The 23,776-nt window shown below is 35.7% G+C and overlaps 1 protein-coding gene across 10 annotated transcripts in view; it reads left to right on the top strand.

Annotated features, from left to right (window-relative positions):
• Window positions 1–23,776, top strand: part of UTRN (utrophin) — a 499,657-nt gene that overhangs the window by 341,499 nt on the left and 134,382 nt on the right. For all 10 annotated transcript variants that reach the window (XM_082405402.1, XM_082405400.1, XM_082405405.1 and 7 more), the window contains 2 exons: window positions 2,712–2,884; window positions 15,576–15,732. In XM_082405402.1, coding sequence (XP_082261528.1) covers window positions 2,712–2,884; window positions 15,576–15,732 — 330 coding nt within the window. The remainder of the gene's footprint in view (window positions 1–2,711; window positions 2,885–15,575; window positions 15,733–23,776) is intronic.

The following is a 23,776-nucleotide window of genomic DNA, read 5'->3' as shown; positions in this document are numbered from 1 at the left end:
TCACCTGATCTGAAGTGAAGAGGCAAATGTGCTTCGTGCTTTTGGTATCCAAATTTCCTCATGTTGTGGAATGCTCCTGTGAAACTGAGGAAACTATTTATGAATCTTGATGTGCTTCTGTCTTTCTATGTCTCTTGAATATGAAAAGAAGCAAATAGGCCAGGCTGCTACAGGAAGTTGTGGTTTGAAGTTGCCTTGTGATTTTAGGTGTGGGACACTGATAATGATGTTTAGGAACCTGCACAGGAAATTAGAGGCCAAATTCTCCTTGACAATACAGAGCAAAGGGAGGCCTTGCTTATTTACTCTGTCACTGAGCTTTTTGAGAAAGATGGCTATCATGCATATTTACAGCCGAAGTTTAAAACTTGGCTTTTGATATATCTCTTTGGATGTCTTAAAATGCATTTCAGGACACAAAAAATAACACAGTTCTATTCTAAAGGATAGGACTATGTTGTTCAGGAGATGTCATCAAAGAATCTTTCAGCAGAAGTTTCCTTTTCTTTTTCTTTTTTACTGAGAATCTCTATTTGAAACCTCCCAAGTTAAATTTACAACCAGATTGCCATTTACATGCATACTGTTGCCCAGCCTGAGAACCGTGAATCAGTATCTGGCTGTGTTTCCCTGCTTCCCCGTCAGTGTCTGCTGTGTACTCTCTGGGATGGAGGTGCTAGTAAAATGCAGAAGAGTCAACAATGTTAGAGTTTTTGTTCAGTGGTTAACCCTAATTCTGGGTGTACTCAGATTACACTTTGCAGGAAGACCTGATTTGGCTTTGTTGTTAGATAACCCAGAGACCAATGGGCTTGCAAATTTAGAGCATAAATTTTGCAGAAGCCGTCCATCAAACTTTGTGTTCACCTCTCCCATCTCTCAAATATGATCCTATTAATGTCATCTTAGATGTCACAGATCTTCCCAGAAATTATAATACAGCAGTTCTGCCCCTTAACCTCGTGTGACACCTTTTTACCATGCTGATTGGAGTAGTGAGTTGTACAAGGCTCTTCCATGTGTCCTGGTTTGTGTAGGTCTGTAGATGCTTGAAGAGCAGTCACTTCAACGCTGGCCACTAAGCCTTGGTTCTTAATGGAATACATGGATTGCTTATCAGGAGTAAGTTCTAAATTAATAATAGCATTCTGAGAATTCGAAGAATTTCTGTTTAAGTTTTTACCGTGCTCACTTAGAGTTGGAGAAACTAAAGAAGAATGATGATTATAAAGGAAAACTGAAGATGAGAAGTGTAACAAAATTATAGTGTTTGAGTTTGCTCTTCTTTTACTAATTCTGATTCATTACCAGAAATATAATTTTTATTTCTGCAATATGTTGCCTTAATATTCCTTACCAATTAATGCCATGGAGACTCACCCCACACCTTCATGGCCCCTTCTGGTGTCTGCTTTTCTGTTTGTAAGTTCATACTCAGTTGTTGGATGGTAGTGGCTGTCACACTAGAGTTAGCTACACATCCCATTTATTCATGAAGAAAAGGTGATTGCCAAATTAATATAGAAAATTGAGTTGACAACCTTGTTAACAGGAGAGTACTAAACAATTGATAAGACCCTCTGTATTTTAAAGTTTAAATTTGTTGTATTTGTTTAATTACAAAAAGAAACCCTGTTTTTTATAGAAACTTGGAAACTCAGAGAAGTGTAAAGAAGAAAACTAAAATCATCTTTAATCCTCTTATACGGAGATTGCACTATTTTGATTTATTTCTTGTAGTCTTCTAATGTATGTGTGTGCAGTGATTTACAAACACATAGGCTAATTTAAACACCTACTTTAAAAATTAAATTAACATCATAATATATAGTTTTTTCTCCTCCATTTTAAAACCTAATAATAAACTAGCATTAATGTATATTATGAAAGTTTTACTTTTTTATTTTAAAAACAATCAATGTGATAAATGTGTTTATACATAAATCTTCTTAGGATAGGTAATTTCAACAGTTTTAAGGCTTTTGATACAAATTGCCAAAGTACTTCCTCAAAGTCTGAACCAATTTTTATTATTAATTTATATTAATTATTATTTTACTTAAACTACAGTCAAATTTACTTTATAAAAGTGAACAAAATATTCTCCTTTTTAACAGGAGAAATATTATTTTGTCATTATTTTTTATTTCTTAATGAGGATAAACATTTTTATGAGAATGCTTTTTTAAATTTTAGAAATAGATTTTATTAGATTAAAAGGCTGAACTATTAATAAGTTTGTCTAAATGTAAAAAAAAAAAAAGTTTAATTATGTAATATCTTAGTGACCTCTGTAAAACTTAATGTTTTGAGGGAAGTTTGGCCTGTGTGGAAAGGGGAGGAAGAATTTATTTGGGTATTAAGCAAAGTTGAGTGATTTGGCAGCCACTATTGTATAAAATTTCAAAAATTTCTCATTGAATTTGAACATCTAACTAGCTGATACATGAAATTTAGATTATAATATTGATACATTCTGTTTTTAAGAATGGGGGAAATCAGTGTCTTAAAGATTTAAAAACTATTATTTTCAATGTAGAAATTGTGAAAACACTTAAATTTGTTATCATTTAAGCTAAAATTAACTATTTTGCTTTTAAAAAACTCGTTTGTGGAATATGAAAAAAGTAAAGTTTGTATAGCAATCCCAAGTAATGTTGACACTAATACCTAATATTTGCATTATTATCTCTTTGCCTTTTTCTGTTCAGGACATCCAGGCAGAAATTGATGCCCACAGTGACATATTTAAAAGCCTCGATGGAAACAGGCAGAAGATGGTAAAAGCTTTGGGAAATTCTGAAGAGGCTACTATGCTTCAGCATCGACTGGATGATATGAACCAAAGATGGAACGACTTAAAAGCAAAATCTGCCAGTATCAGGTCAGCATTGTCAGTATCAAAATAAAAATAATGGGGGAGGAGGATTTTCATGATTTTTGTATATCAGGAAGAGAACAGGAAGCCTTACCAGCATGCTACTTCTTCAGAAATAGTTTAAGATTTAGATGCAGAGACTATCTTTTTTAAAGTTACAGTTTTAGCTCCATTTATGTCCAGTGCCCTCTGTCGACTGTTTCTGACTAGTCACAAATTTGCATATCATATTTTAAACCTAATAATACTAATGATGTTACCAATACCTGCTAGTTGTTGAGTGTTTACCTTAACCAAGTATTGTGTTAGGATCTTTACAAACATTTCTTTATTTAGTATTCAAAAAATCCTAGTGAGGTGACTAGTAAAATCCTTTCTTACATGAGGTGACAGAGGCTTAATGAACAGAAAGAACTTGACAAGATATTGAGCTAAGAAGTGCCACACGAGGATTTGAATCTAGGTCTTTCTGACTCTTGGCAATGAACGTGTTTTGCTTCATCATGCGATTTGTATATCCAATTTGAAGATGTACTTTTAGAAATTAGATATCACTTATGGACACTAAAATGGATAACTGATGATTCATGTCTCCATTTGGAGAAAGTAAAAAGTAAATAAGGATGAATTTGAGGATCAGAATTTGACTAAGAAAGGAGAGTGAAAAAAGACCTACTGTGACAGCTATTAATATTATTACTGGGAGTTAAGAACATTTTAGAATTATGTTTACCAGATGGTGGATAATACGTAACTGGATATGAGTTTAGTGGAAACTGACTAAGAACATGAATGTTGGTAGAGAGACTTGGATCTTGCACCTAGGTCAGTTTCTTAAATCTTAAAGTTCAGAAACGGTATGATGTATTGAAAAATGTACAACCTTAAACCAAATGGTCTTGAATTTGACTCTGATTTTACTATTTACTTACTGATCTTGGGCAAGTCACTTAGTCTCTCTGAGCCTTGGTTTTCTCATTTACAAAATCAAAATATAAATATTTAACCCACATGATTGCTGTGAAGATTGAATGGGGTAATCTGATAGTTCCTTAATCTATGTAATTTCTGTCTAATGTAGCATCTAGTTTATTTTTTCTTACATAAAGGGGTTCAGTGGATCTGCTTCAACTGGTTTCTGCATTTTATAGACTACTTCATGGAGAGCAGAAATCTTTCACGGATTATTTATTTATTGTGAATGAATTTTTTTAAAAATTTTCTTTCTGAAGAGAAATCCTGAAAGGTTTTTATTCTTCTGGGGCTCATAAAGGGATATTTGCACTTCTTTTTACACTTAAAGAAGGGGGTAATGTAGCATGACTATGGAAACCTCTGTGTAAAGATCCTGTTGGACATTATCAACCAACTACACATTTTTAGTTAGAGAGGAAAATTAGGGAGTATTGTATAGTGAGAGAATATACTTGTGATTGCTTAAAATTGAATTTTCAACTGGCCAGATCCCATTGGGTTTCACCTTTCTGTTCTCCATAAATATAAATAAATAAAAAGATTTAAAGTGTTAACATAGTAGAAAACATTCACTGAGGTTCTAACAAAGCCAACTAGTCTAACAGGCTAAAAGCCACAGGCCTGGCCCTGATGAAGACTGTGTACATGGTCCTGGAATTTTGAGAGTTTGGAGGATGAGTTCTTCAGGAAGGAGAATTTAATAAAGACAAAAAAAATCTTTGACCTTTCATGGCCTTTATTGCCTAAGCCTGCCAAGTCACATTTTTTTTTTCTAACCTAGAAAGAAAGAACGCATAAACTATAGTTGGAATACTATCTAATAAATAATGTTATTTTTAGAAGATGGGGAAATAAGCTTTTGCCAATGGGATTCTGGATCAAGACAAATCATACATTCCAGTAAAATGTGTTAGTAATGTGATAATAAATTAAAATAATTTTTAGCCATATTACTCATTTCTGGAGATTCAAGCATTTAATAACAACTTACTTCTAGGTTTAAGGCATTGTGAATCATAAATAAGATATGGCCCATACCCCTAGGGGGTTCACAGTTCTCTTCAGGCTAAGATGGGTCCAAAGGAGGAAGTGGTTACTTTCACTTCAGATGATCATCAAAGGCTTCATGAAAGAGATGATTATACTAAGCTGAGCCTTGAAAGATGTATAGTTTTCCCCAGATGGACTGGATGAGGACTGGAGAAAGAAACCTAAGCAGGAGGCCAGAAATAACACTGTGTTTTCATGGAGCAGCTAAGAAGTTCGGTCTGACTGAGAATAGAATTTGCTGGTGATGTAGAGGGGAAAGACTGTGACTAGAGAAAAAGGTGAAGAGGGAGGTAAGACACAAATCATGGAACACCTGTGTGCACCATGCTCCATTCCACTGGTAATGGAATTTGAAGATTTTTAGGTGGCATGATTAGATTTAAGCTTTGGAAATATCCCTCCCACACAACTATGGAGAGTGCATTATTAGATGAGCAAAGTTCTAAAGACAAGGAGAGCTGTTAAGAGACCCTTTCAGAGAAATACCCAAGAGTGGGATTGCTGGATCATGTGATAGTTTTATTTTTAATTTTTTGAAGTACCGTTAAACTGTTTTCCATAGTTGCTGCACCTATTTACATTCCCACCAACAGTATACAAGGGTTCCCTTTTCTCCATGTCCTCACCAACACTTGTTATTTCTTGTCTTTTTGACCACAGCTATTCTGAAACTTGTGAGGTGATATCTCATTGTGGATTTGATTTGCATTTTCCTGACGATTTTCCTCTATGTTGAGCATATTTTCATGTGCCTGTTGGACATCTGTATGTCTTCTTTGGAAAAATGCCTATCAGGTTCTCTGCCCATTTTTTAATCGGATTGTTTGTTTTTGTATTGAGTTATATGAGTTCTGTATATATTTGGGGTATTAACCCCTTAAGGGACATATCATAGGCAAATATCTTCTCCCATTCAGTAGATTACCTTTTCATTTTGTTGATGGTTTCCTTCTCTGTGCAAAAATTTTTTAGTTTGATTAGATCCCATTCCTTTATTTTTGCTTTTGTTGCCTTTGCCTAAGGAGACAAATCCCCCCCGCAAAAAATATTGCTAAGACCAACAAAGAGTGTACTGCATAGATGTTTTCTTCTAGGAGTTTTATGTTTTCAGGTCTTACATTTAAGTCTTTAATCCATTTTGAGTTTATTTTTGTATACGGTGTGAGAAAATGGTCTAGTTTCATTTTTTCACTTGTAGCTGTCCAGTTTTCCCAACACTACTTATTGAAGAGACTGTCTTTTCCCCACTGTGTAGTCTTCCCTCTTTTGTTGTAGATTTAATTGACCATATTTACATGGGCTTATTTCTGGGCTGTCTATTCTGTTCCATTGATCTATGCTTCTGTTTCTGTGCCAGTACCATACTATTTTGATGACAGTCACTTTGGGTATTGAGACAAAGAAAATGAAAACACTGCTTTGAAAAGATATATGCACCCCAGTGTTCATAGCACCATTATTTACAATAGCCAGGACATGGAAACAACCTGCAACTGTTCATCAACAGTTGAATGCATAAAGAAGATTTTATATATATATATATATATATATATATATATATATATATATATATATACACACACACACACACACACACATACAATGCAATATTTATATATATGCATATATATGTGTGTTTGTATATATATGTGTGTGTGTGTGTGTGTGTGTATATATATATATATATATATATATATATAAAATGGAATATTACTCAGCCATAAAAAAAGAATGACATTTTACCATTTGTGACAGCATGGATGGACCTGGAGGGTATTATACTTACTGAAATAAGTAAGACAAAGACAAATCCTGTATGTTTTCACTTACATGTGGAATCTAGAAAATTAAACAATTGAACAAATATAGCAAAACAGAAACAGACTCACAGATACAGAGAACAAACTAGCAGTTACCAGAGGGGAGTGGGGGAGGGGCAACATAGGTGAAGGGAATTAAGGTATAAAACAAATAAGTTTCAAGGATGCAATGTACAGAACAGGGAATATAGTCAATATTTTATAATAACTGTATGGAGTGTAATCAATAAAAATATTGATTCACTATGTTGTACACCTGACACTAATGTTATATGTCAATTATATTGCAATTAAAAAAAAGATAAAATGGTTTATTATTCTTAGTAATGGGCCCTCGTATAGTAAGCACACCTCAGAGAGAAGTGGTACAGGATGCATTTAATACGCTGGAGCTAGACTTCCTAGTAAGTTTCAACACTAGTTTTGTTCCTTGGCAGCTGTGACACTGCGGGGAGGTTACTTGGCCAATATGTATTTCCTCCTGTGCAAAATAGGGATAATAGGAGTAACTTCCTCATAGAGTCATCATGAATAGTTGATTTAATTAGACTTTATAAAGTACCTAAAACAGTGGCACATGGTAAGCACTAAGTAATTGTTAACTATTATTATTACTCTCATTGATTACCATTATGTTTGGAACTAATTAGTTCAAAAGACATGGAAATTCTCCCTACCCCGTCTTGTTTCTTAGTCACTAATATTGGGAATTTCTGAGAAGGTCCCCAGCAAGTAGCATCCCTGTTTCCTGGCTGGATTCCGAAGAAATAGGAAACAAAAGTAAGGACAAGTGAGAACAACAGTGTCATGTTCATTACTGACAGAGGCTAGGCTGGAGGAGGTGGCTTAGAGTGAGAGCTAAATGGGGCTGTTAACCGGACTCCAGAAGCAGGCAGAATTCCCAGCAGTCACTGGGCAATGTGGCCTCCCATGTGGGAAACCCTGCATGGAAGAGTAGAAAAGAACTCAGCCTCTGCAGGCTTGTTCTCAAAAGGGAAGAGTGGGCTGAGCTAAGTAGATCCAGTTATTTCCCAGATCTACAAATCAGATTCCTCACTCCACCTCTACAGGGACAGAGAGAGTGAAAGGGTGGAGAAGAGGCCAGGAACGTACTTAGTGAGAAAACCCCTTCCCAAGGAGCTGGGGGTGTGGAGGTGTTCTCATTAACAAAAACGTACAGTAACTTCCCCCACAGCCAGCTGCCTCCTTCAGTCCTTACTGAAAATGTTGCTTGCTGAGTGCACTATGAATTCCTGTTCCTCTGTTCTTTCCTCTCATTCCTTTAAAGTATAGTCTCCACTTGCACTGGCTTCTATTGTGAACAGATTCTCCTATGTCTTTAATATTTGTTTAAACTCTCCCACCACTCTTCTCTATAATTGAAAGTTGACTGTCCCCTTAATTGCCTGCTTTACTTGAAACACTCTTTAATAGAGTTCAGTTTTCCCATTTTCCTCACCTGGCAGTCAACAGGAACATTCTGAATATTTAACAACTACTATGGACATCTATTAGAATGCTAGCCATAGACTCCCAGTATGGCGCCAGCAGATACTGGCTGAACAGGAGCCCTGTGCTCAGGGATAAGAGGGAAAGTTGGCAGCCTCATTGCTGTTTCTTAAGCATTGCTTCTCCATCTCTCAACAACTTGTCATTAGAAGTGGATACATCTATTATTTTACCCTCTCATCGTCTTATTCCTGCTTCCTCCTGATCTGTAGGACACTCTTCTACTTTACTCATTGATTTCAGCATCTGACTTCCTTTTTATTCTGCATCTTTTCCTCACTTATCATCCTTGGTGTCGATGTCTCTATTGATAACTCTGTATATGTTGACTTCTCAGTTTCTTCTTACTTTATCTCTAAATGCTTTTATCTCTATTTTGTTTCTAAGCCCCATAGATCTGCCCGGGCCTAGGACTTAGTTAACATCCCATGTTATCTTGGCATCCCTGGGATGATCAGTCTCAGGAGACCAGGGGCAAATTGCTTTCAGAGCACACATTTTATTTTTTTACATCCCACCTGGCCATGCACGTCTGAGTGCCATTGATTTTGCCATATTATTTGGAGAAGAGCCCTCTGTTGTAGCAAATCAGGATTGTTTAGAATATCATCAGTAAAACAACTCTCCTTCACATTAAAGTTATGGATTTTATGAAGAGGACCTTTCTTCATTAGCTTCATATATACCCGGACCATCTATATACTATCCTCTAACTTTGTAGTTTTATTCTGTATATATAATTTATCTACAATATTCTAACTAGATTGTTTAAAAATGCACATCCTCTAATATTTTCAACTGAGGAATTCCTAGCTTTCTTTTTATTTTTCCTTCATCTTCCCAAACCTACACATCTTTCTCCTTATCTTTAGTTGCTTAAACCCTTCCACTTTTCAGACTTCATCAACCCCATCTACCCAGCTTGGATTTCATTATAAACCATTTCAGTAATGTCAGGACCTTGAAATTCCTGTCTGCTTTTCCAATCACTGATGCTCTGATAACCATACCCTCCCTATCCCCTGATCTAAATTCTGGGCTTCCTAGTGTTGCACTGGAAAGTGAAAAATGATAACATTTCTTCAACTGTAACTTGACAGTTTCTACTTAGAATTGCTATTGCAATTCTGAATGATTTTCTATCATAATCACCACTATCCCTAACTTTTAAAGATTTCGATTCCTCATTGGCTCCCAAAACCTCTCAAAATCTCCCTCTCTGCATGCAGCCTTGCTTCATTCTTTTCTGAGAATAAGGCCATCAGATAGATGTCCCTTCTGTGCATTCTGTATTTCAAATTGTGCTTTCATTGTGCTAAAATCAGTATTGTCATGGCCAGGAATATTTGCTGCAATTTATCATCATTTTTAGAAAAGAGACTATCTGTCAAAGATCATAATAACAGCTGATATTTATTGAACATTCACTATGTCTACATGAAATGCTTGACGTTACCTCCTTTGGCCACGGCGTGGTCATTGGAACTACGGAATTACATGTGACTCAACGCCTTGGGTTAATATCTTAAGTACTATTTTCCAGTCTTTTCGGATAACTTTTTAATTTTTTTTAATTTATATTTTTGGCTGCGTCGGGTCAGTTGCAGCATGCAGGATTTTCGTTGAGGCTTGTGGGATCTTTCGCTGCGGCGCGTGGGCTTCTCTCTAGTTGTGGCGTGCAGATTTTCTCTCTCTAGTCGTGACGTGCAGGCTCTGTAGTTGTGGCGCAAGGGTTCCAGAGCACACGGGCTCTCTCGTTAAGGTGCGCGAGATCAGTAGCTGTGGCGCACGGGCTTAGTTGCCCCGCGGCATGTGGGATCCCAGTTCCCTGACCAGGGATCGAACCCGTGTCCCCTGCATTGGAAGGCGGATTCTTTACTGCTGGACCACCAGGGAAGTCCCTTTTCGGATAACTTTGATCACACTTTTAAAATACGGAAATCTTATTTACCAACTATTCTTTTGCAATCAAAAAACAATACATACAAGTCTGTATTCCACTTAGATCGATATAAGCAAAGATAGCTAGTGATTTGAAACCTGAGCTAGAAGATAGGCTCTTAGGAACTTTTAACAATGTTTTTTACTCCCTGGAAAAATGTGAATTGGAAATTACTAATAAATTCAGTAATGTGAAGGCCATGGCTTAAACTTTTATGTTAAATTTGTATAATTTAGGATTATGTTAATTAAATATCCACTTATCAGCTTAATGTTTAATATGTTAATGTTTAATGTTTAATATGGATCATTATTAACTTACGGTTTCAAAGGCCAGTGAAATTCTCAAATCTAATGAAAACAGTGTTCAAAGATAAAATTCTATCTTCCCTTTCTTTTATGAGCCTCTTAAAGATTCAGAGCACCTTTTTAGAGGCCCTTAGAGGAGATTAACCTTTAACATCATCATTACATCTAACGTTATCACACTTTTACAATGTCATTGACACCACTTTTAACTTTAGGTAGTCGATTATGCTAACCATATTGTAAAACTTCTAAAAATTTTTTTTCTCAAATCTCATAGAGGAAGATTCTGCAGCTTTCCTTCTTGTTTTCCTCTGGCTCAGTGCTTTTCGGTAGAACTTTCTACAATGATGGAAATGTTCTGTATCTGCACTGTTCGGTACAGTAACCACTAGCCATATGTGGCATGTTGAGCAGTTGGAATGTGGCTAGTGCAACTAGTGAACTGAATTTCCGATTTTACTTATTTTAGTTAACTGAAGCTTTAAATTGAAATCGGCACATGTTGCTGGTGGCTACAATATTGGAAGCACAGCTTTGGTGTTCTTTTCAGAACAGACTGAATTCTGAGGACCCTACTTCTTTCTCCTAGTCAGTCTTAATTCCTTTTCTGGGAGCAAAAATAATCCCCTTTTAATGTTACTGGTTATTCTTGCACTAATGAAGGTATTTTGTTTCACTATAACTCAATTTATAATCTATGGGCTTTACCATAGAATAAAAGTTTCTTTGTAGTAAGAATGCCAACATGGGTATTTAATTCTGTGCATTTCTTCCTTACACAATAGGGGATAGTATATCTTTACTCCTCTTAATTTGAGTCATCAAATTCTTTGGCAGACCTACTACTTTTCAAATGTACCTTTACTTGTCTACAAATATACCTTGGCAGTTTCTATCTGCCCTCTTAAGTGCTGTCCATGATGAAAGCAACATAGTGGAAAGAGGTTAGAATTTAGTGTGGGTTCCAAATTCTCACCATGGCTTCCTGAGCAAGTTTCTTCCTTCTCTGAGCTGTAGTTGCCTCAGAGAGTTGTTATGAGGTTTCCTATCTCAGAGTATATTTGGTTTACTTGTCTTCCTCCTAACTTGGCCCTAGAACCTTCTATTTCTGAACCAGTGTAGTGCCTCATATCAGAGTGGGTGCTCCATAGATGTTTGACTTTATTGAAAAAATGAAAAACTGAATTTTATTTTAATAAATGCTCCTCTTACTCATTCACACTGTTTGCTCTCTATTTTTGTATCTGTACTTTGGGAGAAGGGATAAAAACTTCTTTGAAGAAACATGAAAGGTAGAGGCTTTTGGTGATTTAAAATAGATATTAATATTAATACATAGTTTTCTTCATAGTTCCTTTTCTACAATATTTAAATGATGAGGTGCCATTTTTATGGATGTTTATGTTCAAAAAAGTTTTCATATTATAGTTTTAAAAATAACTGGTCATTTAAAAATGTTTAGAGAGCTGTAAAATAGATGACTCAATCTAAATAGAATTAACTTGTGTGAAGCATTTTCTGAAGTAGACATCACCCTGAGCTGCTAATACATGCAATGAAAGTATCTATTGCTTTGCACATGTCAGGTACCCAAAGAATGAACTGAAGCAGATGAGAGGATAATAAATTCTATTATCCAAAATGTGAGTGCCCACAGATATGTGTTAGATAAAGAAACATTTTAAGTGAAGATTCTGAAAGCATGATTGATGACTGGTTAACTGTAATCTTGGGGAAATATAAGCCTCAGAATGTTTCAAGTAAAATTGAAAAAGTACAACTATACCAAACACAAATGTAAGGTTTCTTTTTGCAAAGCATTCAACCCAGTGCCCAAGAAAAGGCTTTCATCTTGAAAGATGAAAGAATTAAATTGAAACTAGGACACTGAAGGCTACTACAGAAGCATGCTTTTATTTGGGCATATGGTAGTAATCCACCAAACACATATTTATAATCTATCGGAGAATAACCAGAACAGATTTTCCAGGCAGAGATTCTGTCAGATCAGTTTGCTTTTTACTTTGGAAAAAGAAAGATACAGAGAAGCACATAGACCAATGTTATCTTTTTTATTTCAAAGTCACTTTAGTATCTCGCTTAAAAGAGTATTGCCTTCATCTTTATAAATAGTTCTTCAGGTGCTGAATGCCATAGATTTCAATGATCAATTTCATTATTTCTGTGCAGTCAAAAAGTTAGCTGCATTGGAAAAGACATTATCATATTATTCAATACAATGAGTGTGTAACTAGATGTCATAGGAATGTAATGTCTGGTTTGGTTATTGATTAAAGAGTTAAACTATAGACATTGAAGATGCAGGATCAAATAATCTAAAATAAGAGGTCAGGGTGTGTGCATAAGTGTTTTGTGCACAAAGACACTCAAGCACTTCTTGATTGACTAAGGACTTCTGATTTCTAGCTGTTATTTATTTATTTATCAGTATTTATTATTTTTAATATTTTATTGATTGATTGATTGATTGATTGATTGGCTGTGTTGGGTCTTTGTTGCTGCGCGTGTACTTTTCTCTAGTTGCGGCGAGCGGGGGCTACTCTTCATTGCGGTGTGCAGGCTTCTCATTGTGGTGGCTTCTCTTGTTGCAGAGCATGGGCTCTAGGGGCGCAGGCTTCAGTAGTTGTGGCGCACGGACTCAGTAGCTGTGCTCGCGGGCTCTAGACCACAGGCTCAGTAGTTGTGGTGCACAGGCTTAGTTGCTCCACGGCATGTGGGATCTTCCCGGACCAGGGATCGAACCCATGTCCCCTGCATTGGCAGGCGGATTCTTAACCACTGCGCCACCAGGGAAGTCCAATATTTATTTTTTGGATTTAAAAATACTGGAAAGAAATTGCACCAACTCGGTCAGATATACTGAGGACAAAATGCTTTGTAACTGGCAGAGAGAATTTTCAGGAATATACTTGAAATTATTTAGTTCTGTTCTTTGCCAAGTAAAAGTATTGTTTATCAGGGATAGGTTTATCAGGGACATATTTGGCCTAAAATTAATCAATATGAACACAGAAAAGCTGGCCCTCAAACAGAATCAGGATCTCATTAAAGCGTAAGTTTGTAATGTGAGGTCAATCATAGCACCTGTAGAATGAACAGAAAAGACTGTAAATACAGGAGAATAAAATAGAATTTCAAATTATAATTATGATACCTCAAACTTTTTTCTGTACTCCTAACTTTAAAAAAATTATTTCGTACCTAGCTTTTTTGAATAAGACATAGAATTTTATAGTTTGAATAGTTTGTTTTATATTAACCAGCTGACAGTGGAACTATAAATGGATTGCAGGAAAGTTGGTCTTTTGTGTGTGACAGAATGCAGGTTCATGGTATTTTAGAGATATGCAGAACTCCCATTTTTTTCTTTTAGCCAAGAATATTGGCTGATAGACTATGGTCATTGTTTTAGGAATTAGAGATGAACTAGAGATCAGAGATACATAGTTGTTTTTCTGAAAAACATTATGAACTTTTAAACAAGACTTATGATATTGTTGAATATCCACCGCTGGGAATACCACGTAATGTGATCAATGGGGAAATATTTGTTTGAATGAACTATAGCAGAGCTATTAGCTTTGAGACAAAGATTCAAGTAGGTCAGATGTCCAAAAAGGAAATTACTGATAGGTCTGAGGGACAGTAGTTGCTGTGCTTGGTTGATTTATTTCATATCACTCAGTAAAGGAGCAATTTTGTGGAAGTGGGGATCATAAGCCAATGTTAAGGTGAACGTTGTGGTATGAGAGGATGTAAAACATGGTCAACAGAGATTTCTTGTACCTGGGGTTGCCCCAAATGAGTCATCTTTTGCTATCATAAATCTTTAGTCTTTGGAAGCTGTTGTGTAACAAGGCTTATGTCTGTCTCCATCAGCCTTGCCCCTTTCATTCTGAAAGGTCATGGACAGTCAAGATAATTCCATTTCATGCAGTTTAGCATGTAAGTTGACATTCATGGTCTGTCCACTGGGGTGGTGCAAGATTGAGGAAACACTGATTCCTTGAGTCTCTCGACTTGTTTTTGACTGACTTATCTTTTTAAATCCAACTCATGTGGTGCGGGCTTGAGGCAGGGCTTTCTCCAAGGCTTTGGGCTTTCTCCAAGGCTCTAGCAGGAGCAACTAGCAAGTTTGTCTTTTATTTACTTTTCTATTTTCAAAGGCTTTATTCTTATTGAAGCCCTCATCACATAAAAAATGTTTTTCCTAAACATAGTTCCCTAATTATGAAGTTCATAATTTAAGAACCTGAAGATACTTTTCTGTGCTGAAAACAGAAATTATTATTGACACAAAGATCTCATCTTTGAATCAGAGTATAAAGTACTGCAGTGATTTCTGCCCAGTTGTTTTCCATTCATAACATTTGTCACTGGACATCAGTCAGCCATAAGCCAAATAGTGTTCTGTCCAAGTAATGCTTTATTGTTTTTCAACTTTTTGAGATAAATGTTGGTGATGTTCTGCTTTCAGTAATTTATTTGAATACAAGAGAAATCAAGACATTAGTAATTTTCCCCCCTCAAATTAGCTTGTTTGGAAAGAAAAATCATACGAGCCTGTTGCATATACTCAATTAGTACAAAAATATATAAAAATTAAGCGTTTATCATGTTCTCAGTAGTAACTACATCTGATATGTATCTTTCTAAAAATTTTATATGCATATGATTTCTTCTCTCTATCCCTCTCTTTGTATATATAGATGAAATGAGAAAAAAGTTACATTTGAATGTGCATATATACTATACATAAACTACTGAAACTTGCTTAAATAATTTTACATTATATCATGGACATTCTTCTTGAGAGCCTCATATTGATGCCTTTGTGGTGTGGAGGTGTATGTTTTAACTTTTGACAGGTATTACCAACATATCCTTAATATTCTAGCTTATTCGAAATAACTGTTTCTTACAAGAAATATATATTCTTTTTACAAAGTTTCAGCCTCCTTCTTAGACATGAGCATTAGTTGGTTGTACATGATTATTAGGCTAAAGGAAGGTACATAATTTTTTGGATGCGTTTCAAATGTCTAAATGTGGTCAACGTTATCTCTTCACAGGGCTCATTTGGAGGCCAGTGCTGAGAAGTGGAACAGGTTGCTGACGTCTTTAGAAGAACTGATCAAATGGCTGAATATGAAAGATGAAGAGCTTAGAAAACAAATGCCTATTGGAGGGGATGTCCCAGCCTTACAACTCCAGTATGATCATTGTAAAGTAAGTTGATCACATACGGTGGGTTCCTTTTAGTCATTCATTTTGATTTTGGTGAAATAAGTACTCAAAATAAAATAAATATGTAAGTGGAACCAATTATGACAGGTTTTTTTCCCCCCTCTGTTCCTAATTATCAGTATTTAGGCATTTAATTCAAACTGCATGCATTGCTCCCTTTAGTTTCAAATTAAGTTTTCTCTTCATATTTAACTGAAGGTTTTTTCAAACATTGCAGGTATCTAAAGCACTATATTGCTTTTAGCTGATCATGAAATTTATCTATTTCTAATAGATTTAAAGATATTAATATATTATATTGGGGGAAATTTTACTATAAGTTAATCTTAAATTCAGAAGTTACAGAGTCATAAAGAATTACATACTATCTTGTTTTATTAAATGAAAGTAGAAAAAATAAGGACTTGTAGTAGTAAGAAAATAGAATAGATATAAATCTGAAAGCAAATGAAGACCATTGTATTTAAGATCATTCTATGGGTTTTGGGTTTCTTTTGTCTGAACTTAGACCCTTTTTTGTCACATTTTTATTCTGCTCAAATATCTATTTCTATGCAAATTTGTACTTTTACTCTGAAAAGCAGATATACTGAATGTTATCAACTGACGTGTTAATTCTTATAACCTTGTATTATTTAAATTCTTTGCCTCATTAACTTTTCATTCATTTATATATCTTCATACCCATTTTCTCATATATCACATATCACCTTGTTTTTTGTTTTTTGTTTTAATGTAAATTTTTATCCATTATCATAATTTATATTTTTCTTCGTGGAGAGAAAAAACAAAGTCAACTGTGAAATTTCTGAACAGCAAATACACACACAGCTAAGCTAGCATATAATCTAGTAGATAAACTTGCAGAATCATAACATATTCCACTATAAACTTATTTTTAAAAACAAACAAAATTTACCTTTTTAGGACCATCAGAACCAAACTAAGGAGCACAAATGGCAAAAGTTTAAGACAAGAAGGTCCCACAGAATTGTGCAACAGCTGTTGATGTGTTCTGGGTGTGCAGTAGCCTTTTTTTTTTTTTTTCACAGTAGCCTTTTATAAAGGTTTTCACTTCCATAATTTTACACACAATAGGTAAAGCCAAAACTGTGTTCATCCTCAAGTATCTTTTTCCCTAATCAATCACATTCATGGTGAAAATTCACATATCTTATTGGACAGTTCTTTGCAATTTATTTATATTATCACCAAGCAGGTGGCAAACTAATATGCCTTGCATATATAAGTAAAATACCAACAAAACAATAATGTGACCACGCTATTACCGAAAGCTTTAAAACCAGTTTAAACCAAATCTCTCAACCAGTTAGATGTTAAAGTATGACTTTTCAATGCATTAGGATGCAATGATTAATTATTTCATTCTATATGGAACCCTTTTACCTCCTAGCTGCCTATTTCTATAAAATGAACTTCCCAGATATACAATTCTGTACATTACAAAATTATTTTCTATTACAAGAGACTTACTTTCTGAGTTAATTCTAATAATGACCTTAAGAGAACCACAAATATTTTCTATTTGCTTTTTGACTGTAATTTTTTTGATTTTATTGTTTTACTGTTCCTAGTGAACCTTTTCCTTTTTCTCGTTGCAATTTCTGTTGAATTCACTTCGAAGTCTGCATGCTTAGAATTTAAATGTCACTAAGAGAATTATAATAGTACCTAACATTTATGAATAGTTTTCTCCACACTAGAACTGTGTTAATGACAAAAATATATTATTTCAACTAAACAAATGCTATCACCTTGTTCTGTTATATTTTTTCCTCTTCACATGCAACGCAAGTTCTTATTCTAAATCTGTACATTTTAATGTGATGTTAGAACTCTGTTCTCATTTAAAAACTGACAAACACATGCTTCTTCTAAAGGAAGACATCCTCTATATTATAAGTTGCTTCAATACAGAATGATAAGACCTAGAAATTTATCTTATTTTGAACGCTTGTGACCAGGTTATTCGAGTTACCATTTGGGTAAATTTTCTCTTCGTACTTGAAAAGAGAATATGATAGAGAAATAGCTCTAAGATTAAAATAAAAAAGAAGACACTGTTGGTATATAATATGCAAAAAATAATAATGATGATAGAAGATTTAAAATTACTGATGTAAGAAAATCAATTTCTCCTTACTTTTTTCAGTTTTCCCTTCTATTAATTATTATATACCCTTTTTGAGGATTCAGGTATTAGTGATGAAGTAGAATAATATAAAGCTCTTCTAATGGAAGTGCTTTGTTAAGGAACAAAATGCACTTGTGACCGTATGCTACCATTTTGATTAAAACTGAAATCTTGAGGTAGGAAATGATTGTCCACTTCTAGCTTTAACAAGTAAAGTGCACATCGACATTTCCAGTGTGTGCTGGCTATGTTCTAACCCCTGCTCCCACCAAGGTTACCCTGTTTTAGATTGTGTTTTGTTCTGTCTTAGGGTGCAGTTGCTCTGCTTCAACCCTTTGGACCCAGGCATTTAGATAATAAAGGTAATATTGATAATGATGCTGATGGTAATGTCAATTCATTCATTCAGCAAGTATCTGAGTGCCTAATATGCATCAGGCACTATTCTAGGCACTGGTGAATCAACAAACGAACATAAGTTCTTGCCTGGTTCTGAGCGATACAGACATCAGACCAATAAGCAATAAATATATAATATGTCCCATGGTAGTAAGTGCCATGGAAGAAGTAAAGCAAGGTCAAGGAGAGAGAGAGGGAGGGGATAGTATAGGCAGCAGAAGTGTTATTTTATGTGGAGAAGCTTAGGAAAGTGCCGTAAGTGGGGTGATTTTCAAATAGAGACCTGAAGTTCAGGAGTTCAGGAATGTAATTCAGTAATCCAAGTGGGGGATGGTAATGACTTGGACAAGGATATCCCAGTGGAGATAGTAAGAAGTAACTGGTTTCTGAATATATTTGGAAATAACAACAGGATTTGCTTATGGATTAGATGCATGGGCTGGGAGAAAAAGAGAAGAGATGTAGTGTCAGGAGTCAAAGATTTTTGGACAAAGCAAATGGAAGAATGGAAGTATCATTCAGAGAGATGTGGGAAACTGCTGGATGAGCAGTCTGGGGAGGAAATTTAAGAGTTCGTTTTTTGACATATTAAGCTTAAGATGCTTATTAGGCAGTTAGATATACAAGTCTGATGTTGAGGGAAAGGTCAACAAATCAAAATTATCAGCATATATATTAGCCGTGGAATTGGATGAGATGATCCAGGGAGTCAAGAATTCCAAGACATGAGCCCTGAGGCACCCTACCTTTAAAGGTTGGGAAGATGAGGAGACTGAGAAGGCAGAGCCAGAGGGTAGAAGAGCCAAGAGAGAACAGAGTCTAGGATACCAAAGGCAGAAAGTATTTCATAAAGGAGGGTGTAATCACGGGCATCAAATATTGCTGAGAGGCAGAATAAGATGAGAACAGAAAAGTGACCATCTGTAGACAGTCTTGTTGACCTTGACAAGAGTCATTTCAGTGGTGTGGTGAAGTTGGAAACCTGATTGGTGTAGATTCAAGAAAGAATATGAGCAGAAGAAGTATAGAGAACCCTTTCAAGGATTTTTACAACAAAGGAAACAAAGAAATGAAACAGTAGCTGGAGGGAGAACGTGAGGTCAAGTAATGGTTTTGTAAAGATGGAGAATAATTCAACATGTTTCTACGATGATGGGAATGATCCTGTAAAGCAGGAAAAGTCAGTGACGCAGGAGGGAGGGTACCATGTAGGAACAGTGATAGGGTGGGATCTAGTGCACAAGTGGAACCGTTTGTATTAGGTAGAAGAGCTCATCCAGTTTAACAGGAAGAAATGTGGACTATATGGGTACAGATGAAGGTAGATTGGTACATGTGGGTGTGGGAACATATAGATGTTCTCTTTCTGTTGTCTCTGTTTTCTCAGTGAAATAAGATGAAAGGTCAACAACTGAATATAAGAAGAGGGAAGAAGATGTGGACATCTGAGGAGAGAGGAGGTAGAAAATGTAGTGTAAAAGTGGATGCATCAATAAACTAGGAAATATACCAAGACTGCGGGGCAGCATAACAGGCCGACCTGGAGTCAGTGCTCATGAACTTAACGTGAGAACAGCCAGTGTGAATGTTTTTCTTCATCCATGTTTAGTTGCTCCAGGGAAGGTGAGGAATTAATTGGAGAGCTGAACTGGAACAAGCAAATGTGATGGAGTAAGACAGGGGCCAGGGAGTTACAGAAATACAAGGGAGTTGTATAATGAGTGCTCATCGGATTGAAGCTGGCTAAGGGGAGATGTGAGGATATGGGAGATATGAGGGGAAGTAAAACGGTGTTCAAAGTCAGCGCTTCGGGGGGCTGAAGAATTGTTCAAATTGGGAAACTGGGAGCACGTTCTATAAAGAAAACAGGTGGTGGTCAGAGAAGGGATGCTGAAGTCGAATTTATGGAGGGGTGCATTTATGGTTTATGACAACATCCAGTGTCTTTTTGCTAAAATGAGCTGTGTGAGTTGGGTGGAGAATAAGGTCATAGAGGAGAGCAAGGTGAGGAGCTGAGAGGCTGGGTAGTGGAAGGATTGTCTATGTGGATAATAAAATCACCATGACCATGAGAGAGAGCCAGATGTCAAAATGATGATGAAAGAAGGAAGGGTAATGGTGATATAGTTTAGAATTCTAATATAAAGATGATGTTTTCATATTCCATTAATCCTTTGAGTCTTAAAACTACTCAAAATCCCCTTGCTTGGGGATGGAGGAGGGGAATAGTGAAAGTTGGATATAGATTGTCCCTGCTTTCTAGATTTCTTGGTGCCTGGTTCTAGACTTTCTCAGGTTACTTCTTTATCACAATAACTATCATTTAGCACATTGTGCATGATCCAGACTACTGTTGAGGGATTTTTCTTATCAGTAAGTCAAGAGTTTCCATTTAACAGTCTGTACTTCTTTAACTTTCTGAGTTATGCATTAGATGGTTTATATGAATAGCCCAGATTTTCTGAGTATGTGTTCTCACTCACTGTTATATCCTCACTGGAAATAGTCCTTTGTAGAGGTTTGTGTTGATTCTAGATTCTAGAACATATTTTATCATAGTCTGCCTTCCAATTTATCAATGATCCAAAATTATAAGTGTTCTTAATATTATATATTATTAATGTTTGCCAAAAGCTTCATATTTAACTCTGAGAACTAGGCAGGCTAAGATGCTAGGAGATATAAATTATGGAATAGTGTTCAGAGTAAGTTTGTGGAGATGTGTATTAGTTTCCTAAGGCCACCATAATAAAGCTCATAAACAGGTGGTTCAAACAACAGAAATTTATTTTCTCATAATTCTGGAGTCTAGAAGTTTGAAATCAAGATGTAAGCAGAGTTGGTTTCTTGTAAGGGCCCTCTCCTTGGCTTGTAGATGGCCGTCTTCTCCCTGTGTCTTCACATGGTGTACCCTGTGTGGGTATCTGTGTCTTAAAACTGCTCAAAATACCCTCTTTTTATTAAGACCCTAGTCGTATCGGATTAGGGCCCACCCTAATGAATGTCCTCATTTTAACTTGATTACCTCTTTAAAAACCCTATCTCCAAATACAGTCACATTCTGTCAAAAGTAACCTTCTTTCCAAACTGCCAAGAGTAATGTTTCTAATTGCTATAAATTATTACAAGGAGGGCGAATCACTATAGTTCGTACAATTAGGGTAATATTTAAAGATGTGACACCTACCTGTAGTAGTTTACCTTTCTTACTGAACTTCGCCAGCTGTAGGCATTGTATAGTCTAACCGTAGTGGAACCTCAGCCTTGCCTATGTTCTAACCTAAGTCTCTAATTTATCCTCGGTCTTTTCTTAAAATCAAAATCCATTTGGGTGTACATGTGGTTGCTCTATGTTTCAGGCAAGATTTTTCTTTCCCATGTCCTTGGAGATATCTTTTCCCCTGGTCTTCAGACTTTTTTTATCAGGGAAAATCTTGTGTGTGTCTGTGTGTGTGCGAGTGAGTGTGTACAACTTAGAATTGTCAGTTATTAGGATTGAAAGGAACCCAAGAAGTAATTCAGTCCAATCCCCTTATTTATAGTGGAAGCAAATGAGAGGCATATGATTTAATGAGATATGAGTTTTCCTTCCTCCTTCCTTCACTTCCAGCAAATACTTATCATTTACTTAGTGTGTCTGGCAGTTTCTAAGACAACAGAAGGACAGAGGTACAGAAAACAGACACAGTCCCTGTCCGCATGGAGCTTCCACTCAGGGAGAGCCTATGTTTGTAGCTCTCAGACTTACAGTTCCTATGTCTTCTCTGTGCTATGAGAAGTCATTGCCAACAAGGTTCGTGGCTGAGCTGTGAACTGCACGTTGCTGTCCCAAATCTCTGGTTGTCTGTCTAACCACCCATCTCTCTAACCCCCTACTTTGGTCCCTTGGTTATAATTCAGGCATGTTTTCAGTTCGTGTGCACATTTATTACTGATCTTTTTTCCTTAAGGGATTGTAGAATTCAATTATAACATTATGATGTAGCTTTAAACAGAACATAAAGTAATTTTTAAACTAATTTTTTCACAGATATGTTTAGCATTAAATGTAGCATTTAGTCTTTTTCTTTCCATTTTTTCTATTATTACAAACTTTGTCATTTTTTTCTAACTTCTTGGTATTTAAGTCTCTGTCATAATAAATTTTAAAAAATCTTTTTAACTTCAAAGAACTCTTGCCTTATGACTTAAAAGTATATACCTAGTGAGAACAATCAAAATCAACCCTTAAGTGGTTTGATAATAATATTAGGCAAGATATTTTGTTCTCTAAAATTTTCCCATAGAAAGAGGGGACCTTGTATTTGATTTCAAACTCATTCTCTCATTTTACAGGTGGCTGTCTGAATTACTTTATTTTGAACCACACACTACTACTTAGGGAAGTTGAATTAATTTGACATAATCTCTCCAAGCTCAAGTAGAATATCTTGAGATTACTAGATGGATTTCTTTTTAAATACGAGGCAAAGAAGTTTAACTCTGATTTGTTAATTATTCCAGGAGATATGATCACATAAATGCAAGTCTTGAATATCGTTGTACGCAAATCTTTTAAAGATCAATTTAGAAAGAGATACCATACGTTCTTCTGCTATGGACAAGACAAATACACATCTACCAGATACATCTGAAAACCACCTGTGCTGATGTTACACTTAATTAACACTTAAGTTTTACATTAAAATTTTCAGTGACGATATATACAAACTAAAAAACAAGTCTATGTCTCAGAACCTTAGGTGGATGTGGGGTTACTACATGCTGCAAAACTGTTAGGCGACTCAAAAGTTGCTTCCAGTGATGTCAAAATCTGATGTCAAGGAGTCATATGAAGAATTTGAAGAAAATAATTATAGGTAGGCATCTGACTATTTAACGCATATCCTCAGCAGTGTATGTATTCAAGTTCACTGAAAACTTTTCTTTGGCTCTTCTCACTTGGATAGTGGTGTATTATTCTCTATTCTAGGCACCTTATGTTGGCCCTTTCTGTACAGTGATTGAACCTAGCACGTGGGCTTAGGTAGATCGGATTTCAATTCCCACACTAACCCTATAAACTAGGCTTTGGGGCATATTCTCCAATCTCTGCTATCCTGTTCTGACCATCACTATGTATAAACCACTTAGCAGAGTACAAATAGTAAGTGTTCAATAAGCAATAGCTGTTTGGGGTTATTCTTTAAACTAGGACTTATTTTATAGTATATTTTAAATTTTAGTTGCTCTGTGTCTGCATTTTGTAGTTTTCCTTAGATTCACTATGTTTGGGCACTATAGGTTTTGACATCATAACATACACTTGTTGTGTTAGCCTATTGGTGCCTTAGAAAAACTTAGACTCCTCAAATAATTGGATGAAGCCATTGAAGCAACAATATTTTTGAGAATTTATATGGGATAAGATATGAGCCTAGAGACTGGAAGGTGATTTATTTCTTGTTCCTTAATAAAAGAAAACAGCTTGTC

This window comes from Balaenoptera borealis (assembly GCF_965194805.1).
Source record: "Balaenoptera borealis genome assembly, chromosome: 9".
Classification (NCBI taxonomy): Eukaryota; Metazoa; Chordata; class Mammalia; order Artiodactyla; family Balaenopteridae; genus Balaenoptera; species Balaenoptera borealis.
This window is presented reverse-complemented; position numbering and strand designations above follow the sequence as displayed.